The 22184-nt window shown below is 41.4% G+C and overlaps 1 protein-coding gene across 1 annotated transcript in view; it reads left to right on the forward strand.

The window, feature by feature from the left end:
- The first annotated feature begins 12810 nt into the window (after positions 1–12810).
- The window catches only part of LOC103281398 (bactericidal permeability-increasing protein), a 40076-nt gene continuing 30702 nt past the window's right edge, over positions 12811–22184 (forward strand). Inside the window, exons 1-3 of the mRNA XM_062979156.1 lie at positions 12811–13673; positions 18017–18131; positions 20636–20764. Of these exons, the coding sequence (XP_062835226.1) occupies positions 13343–13673; positions 18017–18131; positions 20636–20764 (575 nt within the window). The 5' untranslated portion in view covers positions 12811–13342. The remainder of the gene's footprint in view (positions 13674–18016; positions 18132–20635; positions 20765–22184) is intronic.

Here is a 22184-nt window from a genome sequence, read left to right on the forward strand (position 1 = left end):
TGTATATACCTCACAACCTCTGAGGATGTCTGCCATAGATGTTGGGCGAAACGTCAGGAGAGAATGCTTCTGGAACATGGCCATACAGCCCGGAAAACACACCACAACCCTCCCTTTTGATTTTCATTCATTCTTTTCCATCTCCCAATATGTCCCAGGCTTTTTGTAACCAGCACCAGAACTTGCCAGTCCCAAATCCACTACAAAACCCGACATTAAAAGGGGGAATGAAAAGAGGAGCCTTCTCCTGCTGCTGAAATTAAATATCTCAGAACCATCAAAATACTAAATTGATGCCCAGTCTTTATCCAGAGATTTCCCAATAAGCCTCCATATGTTCTCTTTTCTGTTTACAACAAACAGCTCCAGTCCTAAAATAATAGGCAGGATATAAATGAAAACCACAGTGCAATCCTTAGTATATTTATTTTGTAAGCACTGTGTTCAATGAGATTTCTTCTCAAACTGAAGTGGGGCAAACTTCGGCCCTCCGGGTGTTTTGGACTTTAGCTCCCACCATTCCTAACAGCCTACCGGCTGTTAGGAATGGTGGGAGCTGAAGTCCAAAACACCCGGAGGGCCGAAGTTTGCCCATGCCTGATCTACAACATAGAATCAATATAGTTTTGACATTAGTTTAATTGCCACAGCTGAATATTATGGAATCCTGAGAGTTGTAGTTTTACAAGGTCTTTAGCCTTCCTAGTTAAAGAGTGCTGGTATCTCACTAAACTACAAATCCTATTATTCCATCACATTGAGGCATGGCCATTAAAGTGATGTTAAACTGCATTAATTCTACATTGTAGATGCACCCTACGTCTCCTAGAACGATCCACCAAGCCAAGAAGGATCCCTTTTCCAATTCGATATGTATAGGATTGCATTGTAAATCACTCCACAAAGTCTTGCAATGAAAAAAGGATTAATATCAGGGACAAAAAAATGCCTGTCTTTTGTCTTTGGCAGCAAAAGAGATATTTCTATTTCCGTTCTTTCTATTGGACTGGATTTTCCTGTATTTGTCTCCCGATAATTCATTTCTGTGTCAACTATCCTGGCACAGCACAGGCCAGTTTCATTGTCAAAGATTTTGCCACGTTTTTCTAAACCTGGGAGCCTTTTCTTAATGGTCAAGTGAGATATCCTGCGTGGCAGAATGAGGTTGGACTGGATGACCTTTGGGGTCCCCTCGAACAGGTTTCTATGATCCTAACAATAATCCTTATGGCTTCTTTAAACATGAACTTTTGCTTTGCCAGCTGTCGGTTGATGCTCTTTTATATATTGCTATAATGTTGCTGTTTTATTCTGTCTACATTGTTGAATTGCATTATTTACGTAATTACATTTTAACTGTGTCGTTCGGGCTTGGTCCCATGTAAGCTGCCCGAGACCCTTCGGGGAGAGGGAGGCAGGGTACAAAAATAAAGTTGTTGTTGTTGTTGTTGTTGTTGTTGTTGTTGTTGCTGCTGTTATTATTATTATTATTATTATTATTATTATTATTTTATTATGACACAGCAAACAAGATAGTATTATTATTACTATTATTATTATTTCTTTCCTCCTGCTACCTGTGCATTTGGTTTTGTTGTCCTAAATGTTAGAATTTTATATGTTGTGTGTTGACTTTGATTTGGCTGGTTTCAGCCCAATTGTCTAGTTTATCTAAGTTCCTTTGAATTGTGTTCCTATCTTGCTGTCTCTCCCAGTTTGGTATCATCCTGAAACTTGATAAGGATTCTTTTTGCTCCATTATCATCCAAATCATTGATAAAAGTGTAAAGGTTGTAAGCTCAAGGACAGGACAACATTGATTCCCAGTACAGATCCATTGCCCCCAGTATGAATAGGAACATACTGGGAAAGGTGATATACACCATTACCAAGCTGGCTATTGATTATCATCCTCCCTGATGCTCCGATTGCCAAGTGAGATCAGCTGCAGAATTTATGTTCTGCCAGCTTCAAATAGGCTCTTTGTTTTTTGGTCATAACAAGGTTTCTTTTCCAAATATTCCAACTCACTGAGGAATCAAATCTGGACTTGATCCTAACCAATACGGAAGAGTTGACCACTGAAATCAAAGTAGTGGGTACTTCAGAGGGAAGTGATCACAGGTGCATCTACATTGTAAAATTAATGCCGTTTGACACCACTTTCAGTGCTACAACTCCATGATCTGGAATACTGGAAGTTGTAGTTTGGTGAGAAGGCTAAAGATGTGCTGTCGAAGGCTTTCATGGCTGAAATCACAGGTTTGTTGTGTGTTTTCCAGGCTGTATGGCCGTGTTCCAGAAGCATTCTCTCCTGACGTTTCGCCCACATCAAAACAGACAAACAGACAAGAGCTCTGTCTCCCATAGACATATAAACCCACTAGTCTAGTTTCCAACAGACCTCACAACCTGAGGATGCCTGCCAATAGATGTGGGCAAACATCAGGAGAGAATGCTTCTGGAACATGGCCACATGGCCATACAGCCTGGAAAACACACAACAACCCCAAGGCTAAAGATATTGTAAAACTGCAGAAGCCCTTGGATCCTTTTTCCTGTTTTTACCAGATACTACATAACGTTACCATCTTTTGGACTACTTTTTCTGTCGATTTGTTGTAAAACATGATGTTTTGGTGCTTAATTTGTAAAATCATAATGTAATTTGATGTTTAATAGGCTTTTCCTTAATCCCTCCTTAAGATTCAACATTTCGCTTATCCAATGTTCTGCTGGCCCGTTTATGTTGGATAAGTGAGACTCTACTGTATTACTACTACTACTACTACTACTACTACTATGTTTATTTATATCCTGCTTTCTTTTTTGCAATGAGACTCCAAGCAGCTTCAAAATAACCCATTGACAGTTTATTAAAGTTTCTCGCTCAAGCAAGAACCAACTAGCAATGATGTCAGTGGGAATCCCTGACCAACTGGGGAGTAGATCAAAGTTGGACACTTTCGGACCAATCAAGACCTTGCATTGAAGTCCTGAATAGCTGTCGAAATATAATAAATGTGACCTGTGTTCACAATTGTGTTATATCAGTGCTTTGGAGTGCTTTCACTGCTGACATCCTCCCTGGCCTTTGAGAATAAACCTCTGATATTGCCTCAAACCCGTCTATGCCTCCTTTAGTCTTCTGGGAAGCTAGACATGCTGGGCTCCGAACCCATGGTTCTTGCAGATGCTGAAATTATGTGACGCCTCCTCTTTGGGTTGAGTTTTAATCCATCCCAAAGGACCAACTGCACCATTCCCATCCTTGATAGAAACTTTTCTAAATGAACACTTTTGGTTTGTGAAAATAAGAGCTCAACATTTGGAGAAAGAAACAAGGAATCTCCCTGAATGATGCACATCTCCTCTGTGGTTTTATTATCATTCTTATTTTGCAGTTACTGAGTCATCAGAAAAGAACAGAACATGTGCATGGGACAAACACTTCTGCTTTCTGACAGCAATTTCTCCACCACAAAATATTCAGTGATGTTTCCCTACAGATATTGCACAGATTTTTTGCAAAGGGGGAAAGTCAACGAAGCAAGCCGGAGCCTGGGAAAAAATGGTCATTGAGCCAACAAATCCACTCCAACTTTTAGTTTGGACTTTAAAAGGTGTTTTATAAGAAACCAAATCTGAAGCATGTTCATTGCTTCTTTGAAACTGAAGGCACGAATCTCCACTGGCAACAGAATCTTGGGAGTTGTAGTCCTGAAAAGTAACTCTCCTTTCCCAGCTCCAAACCTGGAGATGTTGATAATGCAGCTTTCCAAGAAAATGAAGCTCGATTGCTTCTTTAATAGGCACAATCATGGAAAATATAGGAGGTGCAGTGGAACAATGGTTAAACCTTTGTGCCAGTTGAACTGCTGATCTGAAGATCTGAAGTGAGATCCCATCTGTCAGCCCCAGCTTCCATGCAGGACATGAGGGAAGCCTCCCACAGGATGGTAACACATCTGGGCATCCCCTGGGCAACGTCTCTGTAGACAGCCAATTCTCTCGCACCAGAAGCGATTTGCAGTATATTCTCAATTCGCTTCTGACACAATAAAAAAATCATGGAAAATATTGACAAAGAAGAATGCCTCTGCACATGTGTAAAGGTATTATTGCCTTACTGCAGGGTATTGAGCATTTACCTCTCAAGATTTCAGAAATTGAGCATTTCACTTAGAACAAAGATTAGAATTGGAATTCTCTCTCTCTCTCTTCGTAATTATACCCTGATGTTTAAATGCTGAAATTGTCAGTTTGTTCTCTTTCACCCTGCAAAGATACCTACATTTTTGTGTATTCTCCAGTAGCTTCAAATCACTGCCAAAAATGTGTTTAATTTTATTTTCAACCTGAAGTCGTAGAAACATAGAATCATAGAGTTGGAAGAGATCTCGTGGGCCATCTAGTCCAACCCCATAATGCCAAGAAGTAGGAAAATCGCATTCAAAGCACCCCTAACAGATGGCCAGCCTCTGTTTAAAAGCCTCCAAAAAAGGAGCCTCCACCACACTCCGGGGCAGAGAGTTCCACTGCTGAACAGCTCACCTCACAGTGAGGAAGTTTTTCCTAATGTTCAGGTGGAATCTCCTTTCCTGTAGGGCCCGGGCTGTGGTGCAGGCTGGAGAGCAAGCCAGCTGCAACCAGCTGCAGTGAATCACTCTGACCAGGAGGTCATGAGTTCGAGGCCCACTCGGAGCCTATGTTTGTCTTGTCTTTGTTCTATGTTAAAAGGCATTGAATGTTTGCCTATATGTGTAATGTGATCTGCCCTGAGTCCCCTTCGGGGTGAGAAGGGCAGAATATAAATGCTGTAAATAAATAAAATAAAATAAGAGTTTAAAGCCATTGTTCCGCATCTTAGTCTCCAGGGCAGCAGAAACCAAGCCTGCTCCCTCCTCCCTATGACTTCCTCTCACATATTTATATTTACTTCACTTGTATACATGACCTTCAACATGTCTCCTCTCAGCCTTCTCTTTTGCAGGATAAACATGCCCAGCTCTTTAAGCCACTCCTCATAGGGCTTGTTCTCCAGACCCTTGATCATTTTAGTCACTCTCCTCTGGGCACTTTCCAGCTTAGAGTCAACATCTCCCTTCAATTGCAGTGCCCAGAATTAGACCCAGTGTGATTCCAGGTGTAGTCTGACCAAGGCAGTTTCAACGGTGCTGCTAGGTGCCTCCCTTCTATGTCTATGTTTGCTGTTAAAAAGAGATTGATATGACTTATCTCTTGCAATGCGGAGGCTTGATTTACTCACCTAAAAAGGTTGTAAAAACTTCAGCAAAGAGCCATGCTTTCTCTGAGTCATGCAGTTGTCAGCCAATGCTCTGGCAGAATAGTAATGAGCTCAGAGGAAAATTTCACTCAGCAACACAACAACAACAAAGGCAGCCTCTTTGCAGGGCGGGCTGGGCAATTCCTCCAAATATTCTTCTCGCATCCAAAAGCCAGAAGTTGCTGCTGCTTCATCATGAGCTGTTTCTCATATTGCTCACTCTTATCTTTGCAATGTCATCGATGGGCAGCATTTAACAAGTCATTTTTGGAGACTTTGTGGGTGAATGATTTCAATCAACTTCACAGCAGACCTATAATGGGGTTTTCATGGCATAGTTTATTCAGAGGGGGTTTGCCCTGGTTTCCTCTGAGGCTGAGAGAGTGTGACTTTCACACTTTCACAACATGCCAGAGTCAAACATCAGCACCCAGAATCCACATCAATATAGACCAGGCATGGGCAAACTTCGGCCCTCCAGGTGTTTTGCCTGGGGCAGATCTGTAAATTTATGTAGATATAAAGTTGTCCTATTACTAGCTAATATACAGAATAAAACAATGATAACAAACTAAATATAATCATTCCAGACGCATGAAAATTGGACAAATGAAGACTGTTTACAACATCACATAAAACATTATATTCATGCTTATACGTTTTCCACAATGACAGATAAGTATACTCAATGACTGAGTTCAATACTTAAATTTTTTATTTAGTTTGTTATCATTGTTTTATTCTGTATATTAGCTAGTAATAGGACAACTTTATATCTACGTGTATTCATAGATTTCTGTGTATTTTGAGCAGTTCTGTAAATTGGCTGGATTGAAATCAAATGCTGGGACTTGGTGGATCCTTTGGTAAAACGTATTGTTTGTTTACCTTTCTGCATCATTTCAAGGCTCATTCCAGTTCCATGTTCCACTTGGGAGATATAGTAGCTTGGGTATCTTAGTGATACACAACAATACTATACAACTCTACAACACTATGATTCCACTTTTAACTGCCATTACAACATCCTATAGTAACACTACGTGAAAGCCTTTGCCATGATGGCTAACATGTTATAATGACTTAGTACGGGTTCATTCCAGGTTGGACGCAATTATTCTAACCATTGTTCTGCCAATAGTAGTATGTCCAGGGTTGTTGTATGTTTTCCGGGCTGTATGGCATTTTCCAGAAGTATTCTCTCCTGACGTTTCACCCACATCTATGGCAGGCATGCTCAGAGGTTGCAAGGTCTGTTGGAAACTAAGCAAGGAAGGTTTATATATATCTGTGGAAAGTCCAGGGTGAGAGAAGAACTCTTGTCAGTTGGAGGCCAGTGTGACTGTTGTAGTTAATCGCCTTAATTAGTATTGAATAGCTTTATCTCCTGGCTTCTTCCTGCCTGGGGGCAAAACGTCAGGAGATAATACTTCTGGAACATGGCCATACAGCCTGGAAAACATACAACAACCCTGTGATCCCAGCCATGAAAGCCTTCAACAACACAGTAGTATGTCCATCCATGGCAACAAGTTTGTGACCAAGGGGGTGGTACCAAATCCCCCTGCCAAGTCTATGGGAAGCAAAAATTAGAGTCCCTCCAGAACTGCAAGCACCATGTCAACCAAATTTGGATTATTCACACCATCATTACCTACCTTTCTACCAATTTATATTGCAATAGCAGCAATAGCTGACATAGTGGAAGCCACCAAGTTGGTCTACAAGCCTAAGGTGCAGGGTGGTGGCAGGGAGGGAGGAGGGAATTTAACCTAGATTGCAGGTCAAAACTGAGGAAACTATGGAAACTGGGGTGTCTGTCTACCACTGGTTCATCAGACCCAAAACCTGCCAAAGAAACCATGGAACAGAGGCAAAAAGAAGAAGCTGTCTCATTGTTAGACCATGGACTTTATATGAACAAGACTGTTTCTGCTGACCAAGTGAAACCTCAATTAGTGCAAAATCCACAGACTCCATTGCCAAGATATCTATTTCCCGTGGATAAGAAGAGGCACCTAAGATTTCAACCCAAATGATTCATAAGATTTCCCTAGTTAGCCTACTTATTACATGTATAAGGTGGGCTCTGCAAGTACGGTGTGGGGTTTGGAGAAGTTGGGGGTAAAGGTGCTCATCAGAAGCTTGGTGCATGGGTTGCTAAACCATTTGTGCGATAGAAAGATGCAAAACAAGTCTTCAGTGGACATCAAAAAACAAAGTATCATCAGAACAACTTGTGCTTGGCTGAAAATGTCTTGCTAATTAACAGTGGAAAACGTCTTGATGGAACCCGTCTTGATGATAAAAGAAATAAAAAGAAAGCAGAAGAAAACAGAAAGAACCTTCTGCTCATTGTGGAAATTTCTGTCCTTTGTGGCAACAAGAACTGGCTTAAAGAGGGAGCAATGATTCAGGACCTCTTACCTGTAAAGAACCTTTGCACAATGGTGATAATTCCAGAGATTTTGATGAGATCTCCTGCCAGATCAGGAGATACTGGTCTGAAATGTCGTCTTGGGGGGAAAAAAAGGTTCAAGCCTTCCTAAAAAATTTTTTCTGGCTACTGGTCTGCATGGCAACATTTTACAGACATGTGGCCGAGATACACCTGAAATTTTTATTTCATGTCAGGAGCAACTTGACAAACGGCAAGTTGCTTCTGGTGTGAGAGAATTGGCTGTCTGCAGGGGATGCCCAGATGTTTTAATGTCTTACCATCCTTGTGGGAGGCTTCTCTCATGTCCCCACATGGGAAGCTGGAGCTGACAGAGGGAGCTCTCCTGTTTTCCCTGGGTTCAAACTGCTAACCTGTCAGTCAGCAGTTCTGCCAGCACATGGGTTTAATCCGTTGCGCCACCGGTGTCTCCATCCAATAAGTGTGATGAAGGGGTAAAAATTATTAAAGAGGGAGAAAAAACAAGCTGGGAAAGGAGGCAGCAATTTGCTTCTGCCTGAGGCCCCTTCTACACTGCCATATAATCCAGTTTCTGATCCGAGATTATCTGCTTTGAACTGGATGATATGGCAGATAATCCGTTTAAAGCAGATAATCTGGGATCAGATACTGGATTATATGGCTGTGTCGATCCAGCCTGAGTCACTCTACAGGGAAAGGCAGTACTGTTTTCAGTCCCACTTCTCTTGTACATATTGAACCCATAGTGAATCTACATGGACAAATAAACTGAGACTAACCTCATATCCAGCCTGGTGTTTCTGCCCTTAAATTTACTGTGCTCCACTTTAGGTAAAGTTGAGGAATACTCCAGATTTTGCAGGAGTATCCGCAAGCTTTGCAGCCATTCAGACAACTGGATCAATCCACCGTCCAGAGAAAGGAGAGAGATAAAAGTGGAGACAACAGTGAATTAAAAGCAGACTTGAAGATGCATCTTCATATCTGCCAAAGCAGGACAGTTGACAGGTTTGTAGATGTGCCTTCAAGTCCCCAATTTACTTATGCCAACCGTGAATTCCATAAGGTTTCCTTAAGCAAGGAAAATCCAAGGTGGGTTGCCAACTTGGCACTGATTTCTTCTGAAATAGAGTCTAAACTGGTGATTCTCAACCTTCCTAATGCTGCAACCCCTTAATACAGTTCCTCATGTTGTGGTGACCCCTAACCATAAAATTATTTTCATTGCTATTTCATAACTGTCATTTTGCTACTGTTATGAATCGTAATATAAATATCTTATATGCAGGATGTATTTTCATGCACTGGACCCAGTTTGGCACGCCCAAATTTGAATACTGGTAGGATTGGGGGAGACTGATTTTGTCATTTGGGTATTGTTCCTGAGATTTATAGTTCACCTACAATCAAAGAGCATTCTGAACTCCACCAATGATGGAATAGAACCAAACTTGGCACACAGAACTCCCATGACAAACAGGAAATACTGGAAGGGTTTGGTGAGCATTGACCTTGAGTTTGGGAGTTGTAGTTCACCTACATCCAGAGAGCACTGTGGACTCAAATAATGATGGATCCGGACCAAACCTGGCACGAAGACTCAATATGCCCAAATGTGAACACTGGTGGAATTTGGGCAGAATAGACCTTAACATTTGGGAGTTGTAGTTGCGGGGATTTATAGTTCACCTACAATCAAAGAGTCCCTTGAACCCCATCAACAATAGAATTGGGCCAAACTTCCCACACAGAACCCCCATGACCAACAGAAAATACTGGAGGGATTCGGAGGAACTGACAGTGATTTAGGGGAGATGTAGTTCACCAACATCCGGAGAGCACTGTGAACCCAAACTAACAATGGATCTGGACCAAATTTGGTACTAATACTTGATATATCGATATTTGAATACTGGTGGGTAGGAGGATGGGATTGATTTTGTCATTTGGGAGTTGTAGTTGCTGGGATTTATAGTTAACCTACAACCAGAGAGCATTCTGAACCCAGCTAACAACAGATCTACACCAAACTTGGCACACTACCAACATGGCCAACACTGAATATTGGTGGGTTTGTTTTTGAATTCTGGGAGTTGTAGTTCACCAACAGTCAGAGAGCACAAAACTGGTGATGGAACTGGCAGAGAGCACTTCAGCCTTCTCTGCCAAAGGGGTTCCTAAGACCATCAGAAATATGTGTTTCTTGATGGTCTTTGGTGACCCCTCTGACCCCCCCTAGGGATCCTGACCCCCAGGTTGAGAAACTCAGGACCAGGTATTTCTTGATGATCTCCCTCAAAGGTTGAATCAGGCTTGACCTTGTTGATCAGACCAGATCTGCCAGATTTAAGGTACAGTAGAGTCTCACTTATCCAAGCTAAACGGGCCGGCAGAAGCTTGGATAAGTGAATAACTTGGATAATGAGGGATTAAGGAAAAGCCTATTAAACATCAAATTAGGTTATGATTTTACAAATTAAGCACCAAAACTTCATGCTATACAACAAATTTGACAGAAAAAGCTGTTCAACATGCAGTAATGTTATGTTGTAATTACTGTATTTACGAATTTAGCACCAAAATATCACAATATATTGAAAACTTTGTCTACAAAAATGGCTTGGATTATCCAGAGGCTTGGATAAGTGAGGCTTGGATAAGTAAAACTCTACTGTATGTAGGTTCTTGGTTCCACCGCAAATCTACATAAAGGCAATATTGATACTGGCACTTGTATTGTTAATCCTTTTCTGTGGAATTTACTTTCTCCTCCACCCTAGTTAATAACTTTGTTCAACACAACTCAGTTTATAAATTCCTTTCCTGGTTGGCCACTCACCAGGATATCCGCGAAGTCAGTTGTATATTTGAAATTCTATGCCAATTTTTGTTACCATGTGCATCATGTTTTTGTATGTCTTTCGGGCTGTGTGGCCATGTTCCAGAAGTATTCTCTCCTGACGTTTCGCCCATATCTATGGACCATACCTCACAACCTCTGAGGATGCCTGCCATAGATGTGGGCGAAACGTCAGGAGAGAATACTTCTGGAACATGGCCACACAGCCCGAAAGACATACAACAACCCTGTGATCCCGGCCATGAAAGTCTTCAACAATGCATCACGTTTTGTTTCCTTATTCTGAACTTGGCTTGCCGTTTCAAACCAGATGGTCCTCCATAATCTCTTCTTTGGATATATTTGGCAAACCTTCTTTAGTTACGCAATTGCATCTGCCTTGATGAAACGTCAAGGTAAGATTTCGCTCACCAGAGTAAACAGATGCCCGGGCACAATGCAAATATCGAGTGGATTTCTGATTAATGCCCTTTTTTTCTTTACTTCCCTTCTTGTCCTCTGATTGTGAGACCAGAGATGGGGAAACAATGGGGTTTTCCATCCAGAGCCCGGGCTGACGGCTTACTTATTGCGTGATAAGGAAGTCTTGAGGAGGTGGGGAAGACATATAAAGTCTCCCGGGAGGATAAGGCAAGGACATTGGATGTTGACCAAGCATCTCGCAAGAGACGAGGCTGGCATTGTGTCTCCTTGGCACGCAAGATTCGGGTAAGGAATTTGGACACGCTCCGAAAATGCAAATCCTAGGTGGCATTTCTGATGGTAGGACTGTGGGAGGAATAGCTAACAATCTCAGAGGACAGGACCAGAACCCAAAAAGACCTGAACTAACTAGGTCAGGCATGGGCAAACTTCAGCTTTCCAAGTGTTTTGGACTTCAACTCCCACAATTCCTAACAGCTTAAGGACCTTTCCTTCCTTAAGTGGCTGAGGGGAAAATGAAAGGGCCTGAAACTGTAAGAATTGAAATACAAAACACCTGGAGGGCCGAAGTTTGCCCATGCCCAAACTAGATGAACATCAGCAGGGAGAAATGTTTCCCCGAAAATAAAACATCCCCAGAAAATAAGACCTAGTTGAGGTTTTGCTGAATTGCTAAATATAAGGCCTCCCCGAAAGTAAGACCTAGCAAAGTTTTTGTTTGGAAGCATGCAGGATCGGTAAATGTACATGCCATAGATTGTTGTACATGGAAATAAAGGTAGTAACAAGAAATAATAATAATAATAATAATAATAATAATAATAATAATATAACTTTATTCTTGTATCCCGCCTCCATCTCCCAGAAGGGATTCAGGGCAGCTTACACAGGGACAAGCCCAACAACAATATAAATTTACGTATGAACAGAAATTTAAAACAGCAATTTAAAAACAGTATAGCGATAAAATATAATATAGAAATTCTTGAAAGGATTCACAGTTTGGTTATGATGGTTTGTGATGACAACTACTGTACAGTAGATAATACATTTACATTTTAAAAAAATTCAACCATAAATGTGAATTCTTCTTTGTGGAAAAATAAGACATCCCCTGAAAATAAGACCTAGCGCCTCTTTAGGAGCAAAAATTAATATAAGACACTGTCTTATTTTCGGGGAAACAGGGTAGCTGTGCCCGGCCACGCGTTGCTGTGGCATTGTCCTAAGTGGGTTTTTCTTTGTGGAGGCAAGTATGAATGTTGTAATTAGTCACCTTGATTAGCACTGAATGAGCTTGCAGCTTCAAAGCATGGTTGGGAGGTGTTAGCTGGCTCTGGTTGTTTCCTGTCTGGAATACCCTTATTTTCAGAGTGTTGTTCTTTATTTACTGTCCAGATTGTAGAGTTTTTAATGCTGGCTGCTAGGTTTTGTTCATTTTGATAGTTCCTAGAAACCCAATAATAATAATAATAACGATGATGATGACTCTGAGGGGGAATCCTTTGTTGGGAGGTGTTAGCTGGCTCTGGTTGTTTCCTGTCTGGAATACCCTTATTTTCAGAGTGTTGTTCATTATTTACTGTCCAGATTGTAGAGTTTTTAATGCTGGCTGCTAGGTTTTGTTCATTTTGATGGTTTCCAGAAACCTAATAATAATAATAATAATAATAATAATAATAATAATAATAATGACTCTGAGGGGGAATCCTTTGTTGGGAGGTGTTAGCTGGCTCTGGTTGTTTCCTGTCTGGAATATGTCTAGCTGTGCTTATGTTGAACCCCCTCCCACCTGGCTAATGTAACCAAGTGTTACATTAGTGGGGGGGGGGGGGGGCTCTGCGCATGCGTGGTTTGTAATTTTTGGTTTTGGGGGGTTTTCTGTAATTTGGATCTAATTCTTTAGGGTTTTTTGACAGAAAGACATAGATTGGATGACTATGTCTTTTGTGGCCAAATTTGGTGTGATTTGGTCCAGTGGTTTTGTTGTTTACTCCATGGGAATCACGCACATTACATTTTTATATACAGTAGAGTCTCACTTATCCAAGCCTCGCTTATCCAAGCCTCTGGATAATCCAAGCCATTTTTGTAGTCAATGTTTTCAATATATCATGATATTTTGGTCCTAAATTCGTAAATACAGTAATTACAACATAACATTACTGCGTATTGAACTACTTTTTCTGTCAAATTTGGGTGCTTAATTTGTAAAATCATAACCAAATTTGATGTTTAATAGACTTTTCCTTAATCCCTCCTTATTATCCAACATATTCGCTTATCCAAGCTTCTGCCGGCCCGTTTAGCTTGGATAAGTGAGACTCTACTGTATATAGATTGCACTTAGGCAATGAAAGGGATAGTAAGAGGTAAAAAACCAACAGACAATGAATGTAAGGTTAGTAGAATAGTTTTAATAGTTGTGCGTCTAGCATGTGTTTACAAGTCTGGGTATGTTTTCGTTTGGTGTGTTTGGTTTAGATGTTGTTTTGTGAGATGTGGTACAGAGAACATTAGAATGGCACAATGTGTACAAGTTACTTTTCCTTATCTGTTACCCAGGTATCCAGAGAAGATGTTCTGGCTTCTTACTTTGGCTCTTTTGGCTTCTTACGCACAACAAAGCAGAGCGACGGATGGAGGAATAAAAATCCAGCTCACCCAGAAAGGTCTTGAATATGGTACGGATCTGCCTTGCTACAATCTCCATGCTCAAAGAGAAGCCCTTGTTCAAATAACACTATGTAACAAAATCTGGAAAATGTGCTGTTCCTAGTTTGAAAGTGTTATGTCCTGTTTAATTGTGTGGTCCTTACTTTAGAAGTAGTTGTTATATTTATTTATTTACAGTATTTATATTCCGCCCTTCTTTCTCACTCCAAAGGGGACTCAGGGCGGATCACAATGCACATATACACGGCAAACATTCAATGCCATATGAACATAGAGACAGAAACAAAGACAGAGACATGGAGGCAATTTAACCTTCTCCAGCTTCCAGCTTCCTGAGGGTCTGCTCGATTCTGGCCACAGGGGGAGCAGCTGCTTCATCATCCACTGTGACGCCGAGTCCTTGATGGATACTTCCTCATTCCAAATGCTGCTAGACAATTTTTATGGTGTCGTAAATTAGTTAAATTAGCCTCTCCACATAAGTGGTACCTAAATTTCCTACTTGATAGCTGCAACTATCTTTCAGGTTGCTTAGGTCAACAACGAGCAGGGTTATTTTTTATTTTAATGGTCAGGTGCTCACTCCGACACTAGCTGGCCTTGAACTCATGACCTGTTGGTCATAGTGATTTATTGCAGCTGGCTACTAACCAGCCTGCAACACAGCCCGGCCCCAATATTCCAAGAACTTTGTTTTTGGTGTCACAAACTATGCTGATTTGGTTGACACTCTAGGGCTGGGCTTTAGCACAGCAGGTTAAACCACCAGCTGCAGTAAATGTTGTCAATCGAAAGGCTGACAGTTCAAAGCCCGGGTCAGGGTGAGCTCCTGACCTTTAGCCCAGTCTCTGCCTATTTAGTGGTTCGAAAGCAGAATGTGAGTAGATAAATAGGTACTGCTTAAAAGCGGGAAAGTATTAAGGCACCCATAAGGAAATGGCAGAAAAAATGCCGGTGATTCTATCAAGAAGGAAGTTTACAAACAAAAGCTCTTCAGTAGGGAGATGGAACAATAACACCCCCCCATGACTGGAACCGAGCACAAGCCTCCAAGATGCCGAAGATGGGGAAAACCTATATATACCTCTATCAATGTACAATTGTCTGTCTTGTCAGTGTAAAAATGGCATTGAATGTTTGATATGTATGTTTTGTGATCTGCCCTGAGTCCACTTCGGAGTGAGAAGGGCGGAATATAAATACTATAAATAAATAAATTTTTAAAAAATTGCAAAACTAGAGCAAAATGTACTAAATGTGCTGTGTAGTGAGTTGTTGCGAGTCTTCCGGGCTGTATGGCCATGTTCTAGAAGCATTCTCTCCTGACGTTTCGCCCACACCTATGGCAGGCATCCTCAGAGGTTGAGGGGTCGAAATGTCAGGAGAGAATGCTTCTGTAACATGGTCATACAGCCTAGGAGACTCACATCAACCCAGTGATTCCGGCCATGAAAGCCTTAGACAACACAAAGTTTGTGTTAGTGTAGAGCAGGCATGGGCAAGCTTGAGCCCTCCAGGTGTTTTGGACTGCAACTCCCACCATTCCTAACAGCCTCAGGCCCTTTCCTTTTCAGCCTCGGCCGCTTAAGCGGCCGAGGCTGAAAAGGAAGGGGCCTGAGGCTGTTAGGAATGGTGGGAGTTGCAGTCCAAAACACCTGGAGGTCCCAAGCTTGCCCATGCCTGATACAGAGATAGATAGACAGACATATGCAAGCGCCAAATTCGCGACAGTCCCTTAAAACCTTCCCCGTTCCGAGTCAATTTTCTAATCTGGCTGCCAGACAGGGGAAGGTAATAAGATTTCTGTGTGACAAATGTCCTTTGAGAAGGAAGAAAAAATGAAGAGATAAAAGCAGGATTGCCAGGGAGACACAGCAGCTGCCTGGAGGGTGATTTAATCAAACGGCAGACGAAATGTCGCTGTATCTGGACACCGACTCTACACTTAACTCTCCACTTATTATAATGATATCTACCCGACGTTGCATTTTTGGCTTTGCATTTTGCAATGCTATTTATTACAAATATACTCGTAGTGTTGTCAAAGGATTTCACAGCCACTATCACTGCATTGCTGTGATATTTTCCAGGCTGTCTGGACATGTTTCCAGAAGCATTCTCTCCTGATGTTTCACCCACATCTATGGCAGGCATCCTCAGAGGTTGTGAGGTCTGTTGGAAACTAGTCAAGTGGGGTCTATATATCTGTATATACTCGTTGCGCTGTTGAAGGTTTTCATGACCACAATCACTGCGTTGCTGTGATTTTTTTCCAGGCTGTCTGGACATGTTTCCAGAAGCATTCTCTCCTGACGTTTCGCCCACATCTATGGCAGGCATCCTCAGAGGATGTGAGGTCTGTTGGAAACTAGTCAAGTGGAGTCTATATATCTGTATAAACTTGTTGCGCTGTTGAAGGTTTTCATGACCACAATCACTGCATTGCTGTGATTTTTTTTCTGGGTTGTGTGGACATGTTTCCAGAAGCATTCTCTCCTGACGTTTCGCCCACATCTATGGCAGGCATCCTCAGAGGACGTGCGGTCTGTTGGAAAATAGTCAAGTGGGGTTTATATATCTGTATATACATTGTGCTGTTGAAGGTTTTCATGACCACGATCACTGCGTTGCTGTGATTTTTTTCCAGGCTGTCTGGACATGTTTCCAGAAGCATTCTCTCCTGATGTTTCACCCACATCTATGGCAGGCATCCTCAGAGGTTGTGAGGTCTGTTGGAAACTAGTCAAGTGGGGTCTATATATCTGTATATACTCGTTGCGCTGTTGAAGGTTTTCATGACCACAATCACTGCGTTGCTGTGATTTTTTTCCAGGCTGTCTGGACATGTTTCCAGAAGCATTCTCTCCTGACGTTTCGCCCACATCTATGGCAGGCATCCTCAGAGGTTGTGAGGTCTGTTGGAAACTAGTCAAGTGGGGTCTATATATCTGTATATACTTGTTGTGCTGTTGAAGGTTTACATGACCACGATCACTGCGTTGCTGTGATTTTTTTCCAGGCTGTCTGGACATGTTTCCAGAAGCATTCTCTCCTGATGTTTCACCCACATCTATGGCAGGCATCCTCAGAGGTTGTGAGGTCTGTTGGAAACTAGTCAAGTGGGGTCTATATATCTGTATATACTTGTTGCGCTGTTGAAGGTTTTCATGACCACAATCACTGCGTTGCTGTGATTTTTTTCCAGGCTGTCTGGACATGTTTCCAGAAGCATTCTCTCCTGACGTTTCGCCCACATCTATGGCAGGCATCCTCAGAGGATGTGAGGTCTGTTGGAAACTAGTCAAGTGGGGTCTATATATCTGTATATACTTGTTGTGCTGTTGAAAGTTTTCACGACCACAATCACTGCGTTGCTGTGATTTTTTTTCCGGGCTGTCTGGACATGTTTCCAGAAGCATTCTCTCCTGATATTTCACCCACATCTATGGCAGGCATCCTCAGAGGTTGTGAGGTCTGTTGGCAACTAGGCAAAAGTGGGGGTTTATATATCTGTGGAATGATGTCCAGGTTGGGAGAAAGAACACTTCCTAACACCTCCCCCCAAGAAGAAAGCAGACAGGCTTTGAAGCTGCAAGGCCATTCAATGCCAATCAAGGTGGCCAATGGCAACATTCACACTTGCCTCCAACAGTCAAGAGTTATTTCTCCCATCCTGGACATTATTTCTATTATTTCCAACAGGCCTCACAACCTCTGTGGATGCCTGCCATAGATGTGGGTGAAACGTCAGGAGAGAATGCTTCTGGAACATGGCCAGAAAGCCTGGAAAAAAATCACAGCAACACAATATAGTCATTGTTTGCTTTGCAGTTTTAGGAATGGTCCGAATAGAAAATGCATACCCATATAATTGGACCTGGTATTAAATCATACAGCTGATGGACTGCAGCTCCAATCATCCCCAGATCTGACTGGACTACAGCTCCAAGCATCCCCAATCATTCCCTCACAAACCCAGTATCTTTTGTTGGATCATGATAGATAATATAGGTTTCAAGTTTTGTCCAGATCCATTTAGCCATGTAGGAGCCTTTGTGGTCCAAACAAACATACATATTAACATATATACATGCATGCATACATACATATTTGTGTGTGTGTATGTGTATGTGTGTGTATATATATGTATATATATATATATATCATAATTGTCATTGTTATATTTCTTTATATCTTGCTTTCTTCTGTCAACAAGACACAAGGTGCTTCTCCGTATTACGATGAGCTGATGGTCCAGATTGAAACTATTTTCTCTTGACAAGCCAATGACATGTTCATCCTATTTCTCCAAAACTTCCAACTCATACCATATTTTGCTCCTTCTTCGCAGGAAAGGAATTTGGGCTGCAAATGTTGATGTCAATGCTGAAGAATGAGAAGATCCAAGACATCAGTGGCTCCTACCAAGTCCCACTGGTTGGGAATGTCCATTATTCAGTGTCAGAGTAAGAGACAGTGTGACTCTCCCTTGGATCTATACAGTGGAATGAATGCAGTTTAACACCACTTTAACCACCTGTGGAATCCTGGGAGTTGTAGTTTTGCGAGGTCTTTAGCCTTCTCTGCCAAAGAAGACGGGTGCTTCAGCAAACTACAACTCCCAGGATAACAACATCCTTGCTTCCTGTTGGTTCAATGTACACAAGCTGTATTCCATTCACAAAATTGCATACAATGTATAAGGTGAATATGAGACATCAGTGAATGTTGTGCTTAGACTTGGGTCCCAGCATTGAGATTATTATAGAATAATAATAATAATAATAATAATAATAATAATAATAATAGATATGTGATGGGATGGGAAACCAGTTCCTCAATCAGTCGGTTTTGGGTAGGTCTAGAATTATTATTATTATTATCATTATTATTATTATTATTATTATTATTATTATTATTATTATTATTATTATTAGGCATGTGATCGGATGGGAAACCAGTTCCTAAGTCAGTCGGTTTTGGGTTGGTCTGGAATTATTATTATTATTTTATTATGACACAGCAACAAGATAGATATGCTGGATTTCGTATCACAAAATCACAAGTCATTATTATTATTATTATACGTGTGATCGGATGGGAAACCAGTTCCTAAGTCAGTCGGTTTTGGGTAGGTCTGGAATTATTATTATTATTTTATTATGACACAGCAACATGATAGATATGCTGGATTTCATATCACAAAATCACAAGTCATTATTATTATTATTATTATCATTATTATTATTATTATACGTGTGATCGGATGGGAAACCAGTTCCTAAGTCAGTCGGTTTTGGGTAGGTCTGGAATTATTATTATTATTTTATTATGACACAGCAACATGATAGATATGCTGGATTTCATATCACAAAATCACAAGTCATTATTATTATTATTATTATCATTATTATTATTATTATACGTGTGATCGGATGGGAAACCAGTTCCTAAGTCAGTCGGTTTTGGGTAGGTCTAGAATTATTATTATTATTACTATTATTATTATTATTAGGCGTGTGATCAGATGGGAAACCAGTTCCTAAGTCAGTCGGTTTTGGGTAGGTCTAGAATTATTATTATTATTTTATTATGACACAGCAACAAGATAGATATGCTGGATTTCATATCACAAAATCACAAGTCATTATTATTATTATTATTATTATTATTATTATTATTATACTACGTGTGATCGGATGGGAAACCAGTTCCTAAGTCAGTCGGTTTTGGGTAGGTCTAGAATAATAATAATAATAATTATTATTATTATTATTATTATTATTATTATTATTATTATTATTATTATTATTATAAGTGTGATCGGATGGGAAACCAGTTCCCAAGTCAGTCGGTTTTGGATAGGTCTATAATAATAATAATAATAATAATAATAATAATAATAATAATAATAATAATAATAATAATTCTCCTTCTTCTAATTTTATGTTTATTTATGCCCCACTTTTTCTCTCCACAAAGGAGACTCAAAGTAACTTGCATTTTAATAGCATTTCTTATGATATATAAGAAAAATTCCAAAATACTTCTAGTCCCAGCCATTCTCAAACTGTGTATTTTTAGAAAACACTAGCTATGCCCGGCCACGTGTTGCTGTGGTGTTGTCTGGTGGTGTTGGTGAGAACTTGTTGAGGTAGTGGTGGTATTGAATGTCTGTTGTATGGTTGTCTTTATGTTTAGTATGCATTTGGTTGTTTGTGTACTGTGAAAGTGGTGAGGGTAGAGGGGGTCTATGTCCCTGTGTAGTATTGTATCGTATTTATACGTTGTCCATGTGTTGTGAATGCTTGGATTGTGTCCTGCTGCATAGTAGAAAGGGTTGGGCTGGATGGCCCTTAGGGGTCTCTCCAAACTCTTGTGCCTGTCTCCTGGGCTGAGTGCATTGCTAGGAGACCAAGTGGGCGGAGCTTAGCCCTCTAACTGGCAGTAATTGGATAAAAACAATTATTCCTCTCCCTCTAATTAGGACTTTATTTTTCTTTTCTTTTTGTTGTATCAACCTACAGCCGTGGATGATGGGTTGTGTTGTCAAATTTCGAGATTGGGGGGCCTGTAGTTTTGTTGTTTTGTCCGCTGCCCTGATGCCATCACTCTTTTATATATATAGATAATGAAGTTAAACTATAGCTTGCATTCCCTTCAGCAGCCACAGGGCTGCACTGAGGATCAGAATAAAGCCTTCAGATAAAGCATAGCTTTGAAATAATTCCAAATTATGGCAAAATTCTAGCAGCACATCCTGACATTGTATCTGGGGGTGTATCTATGGTACTGCACTAAGGCAATTAAAATGAAATGCACAGGTATAGAAGCAGAATTAATGCACATTTTATGAGTACTCGACCAGTTATTTCCTGAGGATGGAACCATGGAAGTTAAAGAAGTACCTAAGTATTGTAAGTCTGCAGGGTGAAAGAGACGTCTGACTGTGCTTCTCATTTTCTTTTAGGATCCAGATCAAGGAAGTTCAGGTCAACCACTCCACTGCTGGCTTCGTGGAAGGCACCGGTCTGAACCTGACCATCCAAAATGCAGACTTCGTGCTCAGTGGCACATGGAAATTCTCGGCCAGCTTCGGGTAAGGGTCGATGGCCAGAAAGCAATTGGAATTTGGGTACCTGGAGTACATCTACACCAGGCATGGGCCAATTTTGACCCTCCAGGTGTTTTGGATTTCAATTCCTAACAGCCTACGAGCTGTTAGGAATTGTGGGAGTTGAAGTCCAAAACACTCGGAGGGCCTCAGTTTGCCCATGCCTGAGCTACGAGTGAAATTTCATACTGCTTAAACTGTCCCATTACTCAATGCTATGGAATCCTGGGAGTTGTAGCTTGGCGAAGCACCAACAGCCTTTTGACAGAGAGGTCTAAAGACCTTATAATACTACAAACCCCATAACATTGAGTCATGGTGGTTCAAGTGGTGTCAAATTGCATTCGTGCAGCTAGAAGGAACAGACCAGCAACAACATGAAGGGGTGTGTGTGTGTGTGTGTGTAGGGGCCGAACTGTGGCGCAGGCTGGAGAGCAGCCTGCTGCAATAAATCACTCTGACCATGAGGTCATGAGTTCGAGGCCAACCCGTGGCGGGGTGAGCACCCATCAATTAAAAATAAAAAATAGCCCCTGCTCATTGCTGACCTAGCAACCCGAAAGATAGTTGCATCTATCAAGTAGGAAATAAGGTACCACTTATAAAAGTGGGGAGGCAAGTTTAACTAATTTACAACGCTGGAATGAGGAAGTGAGGAAGTGCCATCAGAGTGGATGATGAAGCAGCTGCTCCCCCCTGTGGCCAGAATCTAACATCCCCTCAGGAGAAGGTTAAATTGCCTCTGCGTCTGTCTGTTGTCTATGTCTTGGTTCGATGTGTTTATGGGCATTGAATGTTTGCCTTATATGTACATAATGTGATCTGCCCTGAGTCCCCTTCGGGGTGAGAAAGAAGGGCGGAATATAAATACTGTAAATAAATAAATAAATGTCTATCTATCTATCTATCTATCTACCACTATAGTGTTATCTATCAGTCTGTTCGTCTGTCAATCTGCCAATCTATCTGCCTATCCATCCATCCATTATCCATCTATCCATCTATCTGACACAGTGTGTTAAAGCGCTGAGCTGCTGAACTTGCGGACCAAAAGGTCCCAGGTTCAAATCCCGGGAGCGGAATGAGCTTTCGCTGTTAGCCCCAGCTCCTGCCAAGCTAGCAGTTCGAAAACATACCAATGTGAGTAGATCAATAGGTACCGCTCTGGCGGGAAGGTAACGGTGCTCCATGCAGTCATGCCTATGGCCACATGACCTTGGAGGTGTCTACGGACAACGCCGGCTCTTTGGCTTATAAATGGAGATGAGCACCAACCCCCAGAGTCGGACACAACTGGACTTAACGTCAGGGGAAAACCTTTACCTTTACCTACCATCTATCTGGGGCCGGGCTGTGGCGCAGCTGGCTAGTAACCAGCTGCTCTAAATCACTACTGACCGAGAGG

This window comes from Anolis carolinensis, chromosome 4 (genome assembly GCF_035594765.1).
Source record: "Anolis carolinensis isolate JA03-04 chromosome 4, rAnoCar3.1.pri, whole genome shotgun sequence".
Lineage (NCBI taxonomy): Eukaryota > Metazoa > Chordata > Lepidosauria > Squamata > Dactyloidae > Anolis > Anolis carolinensis.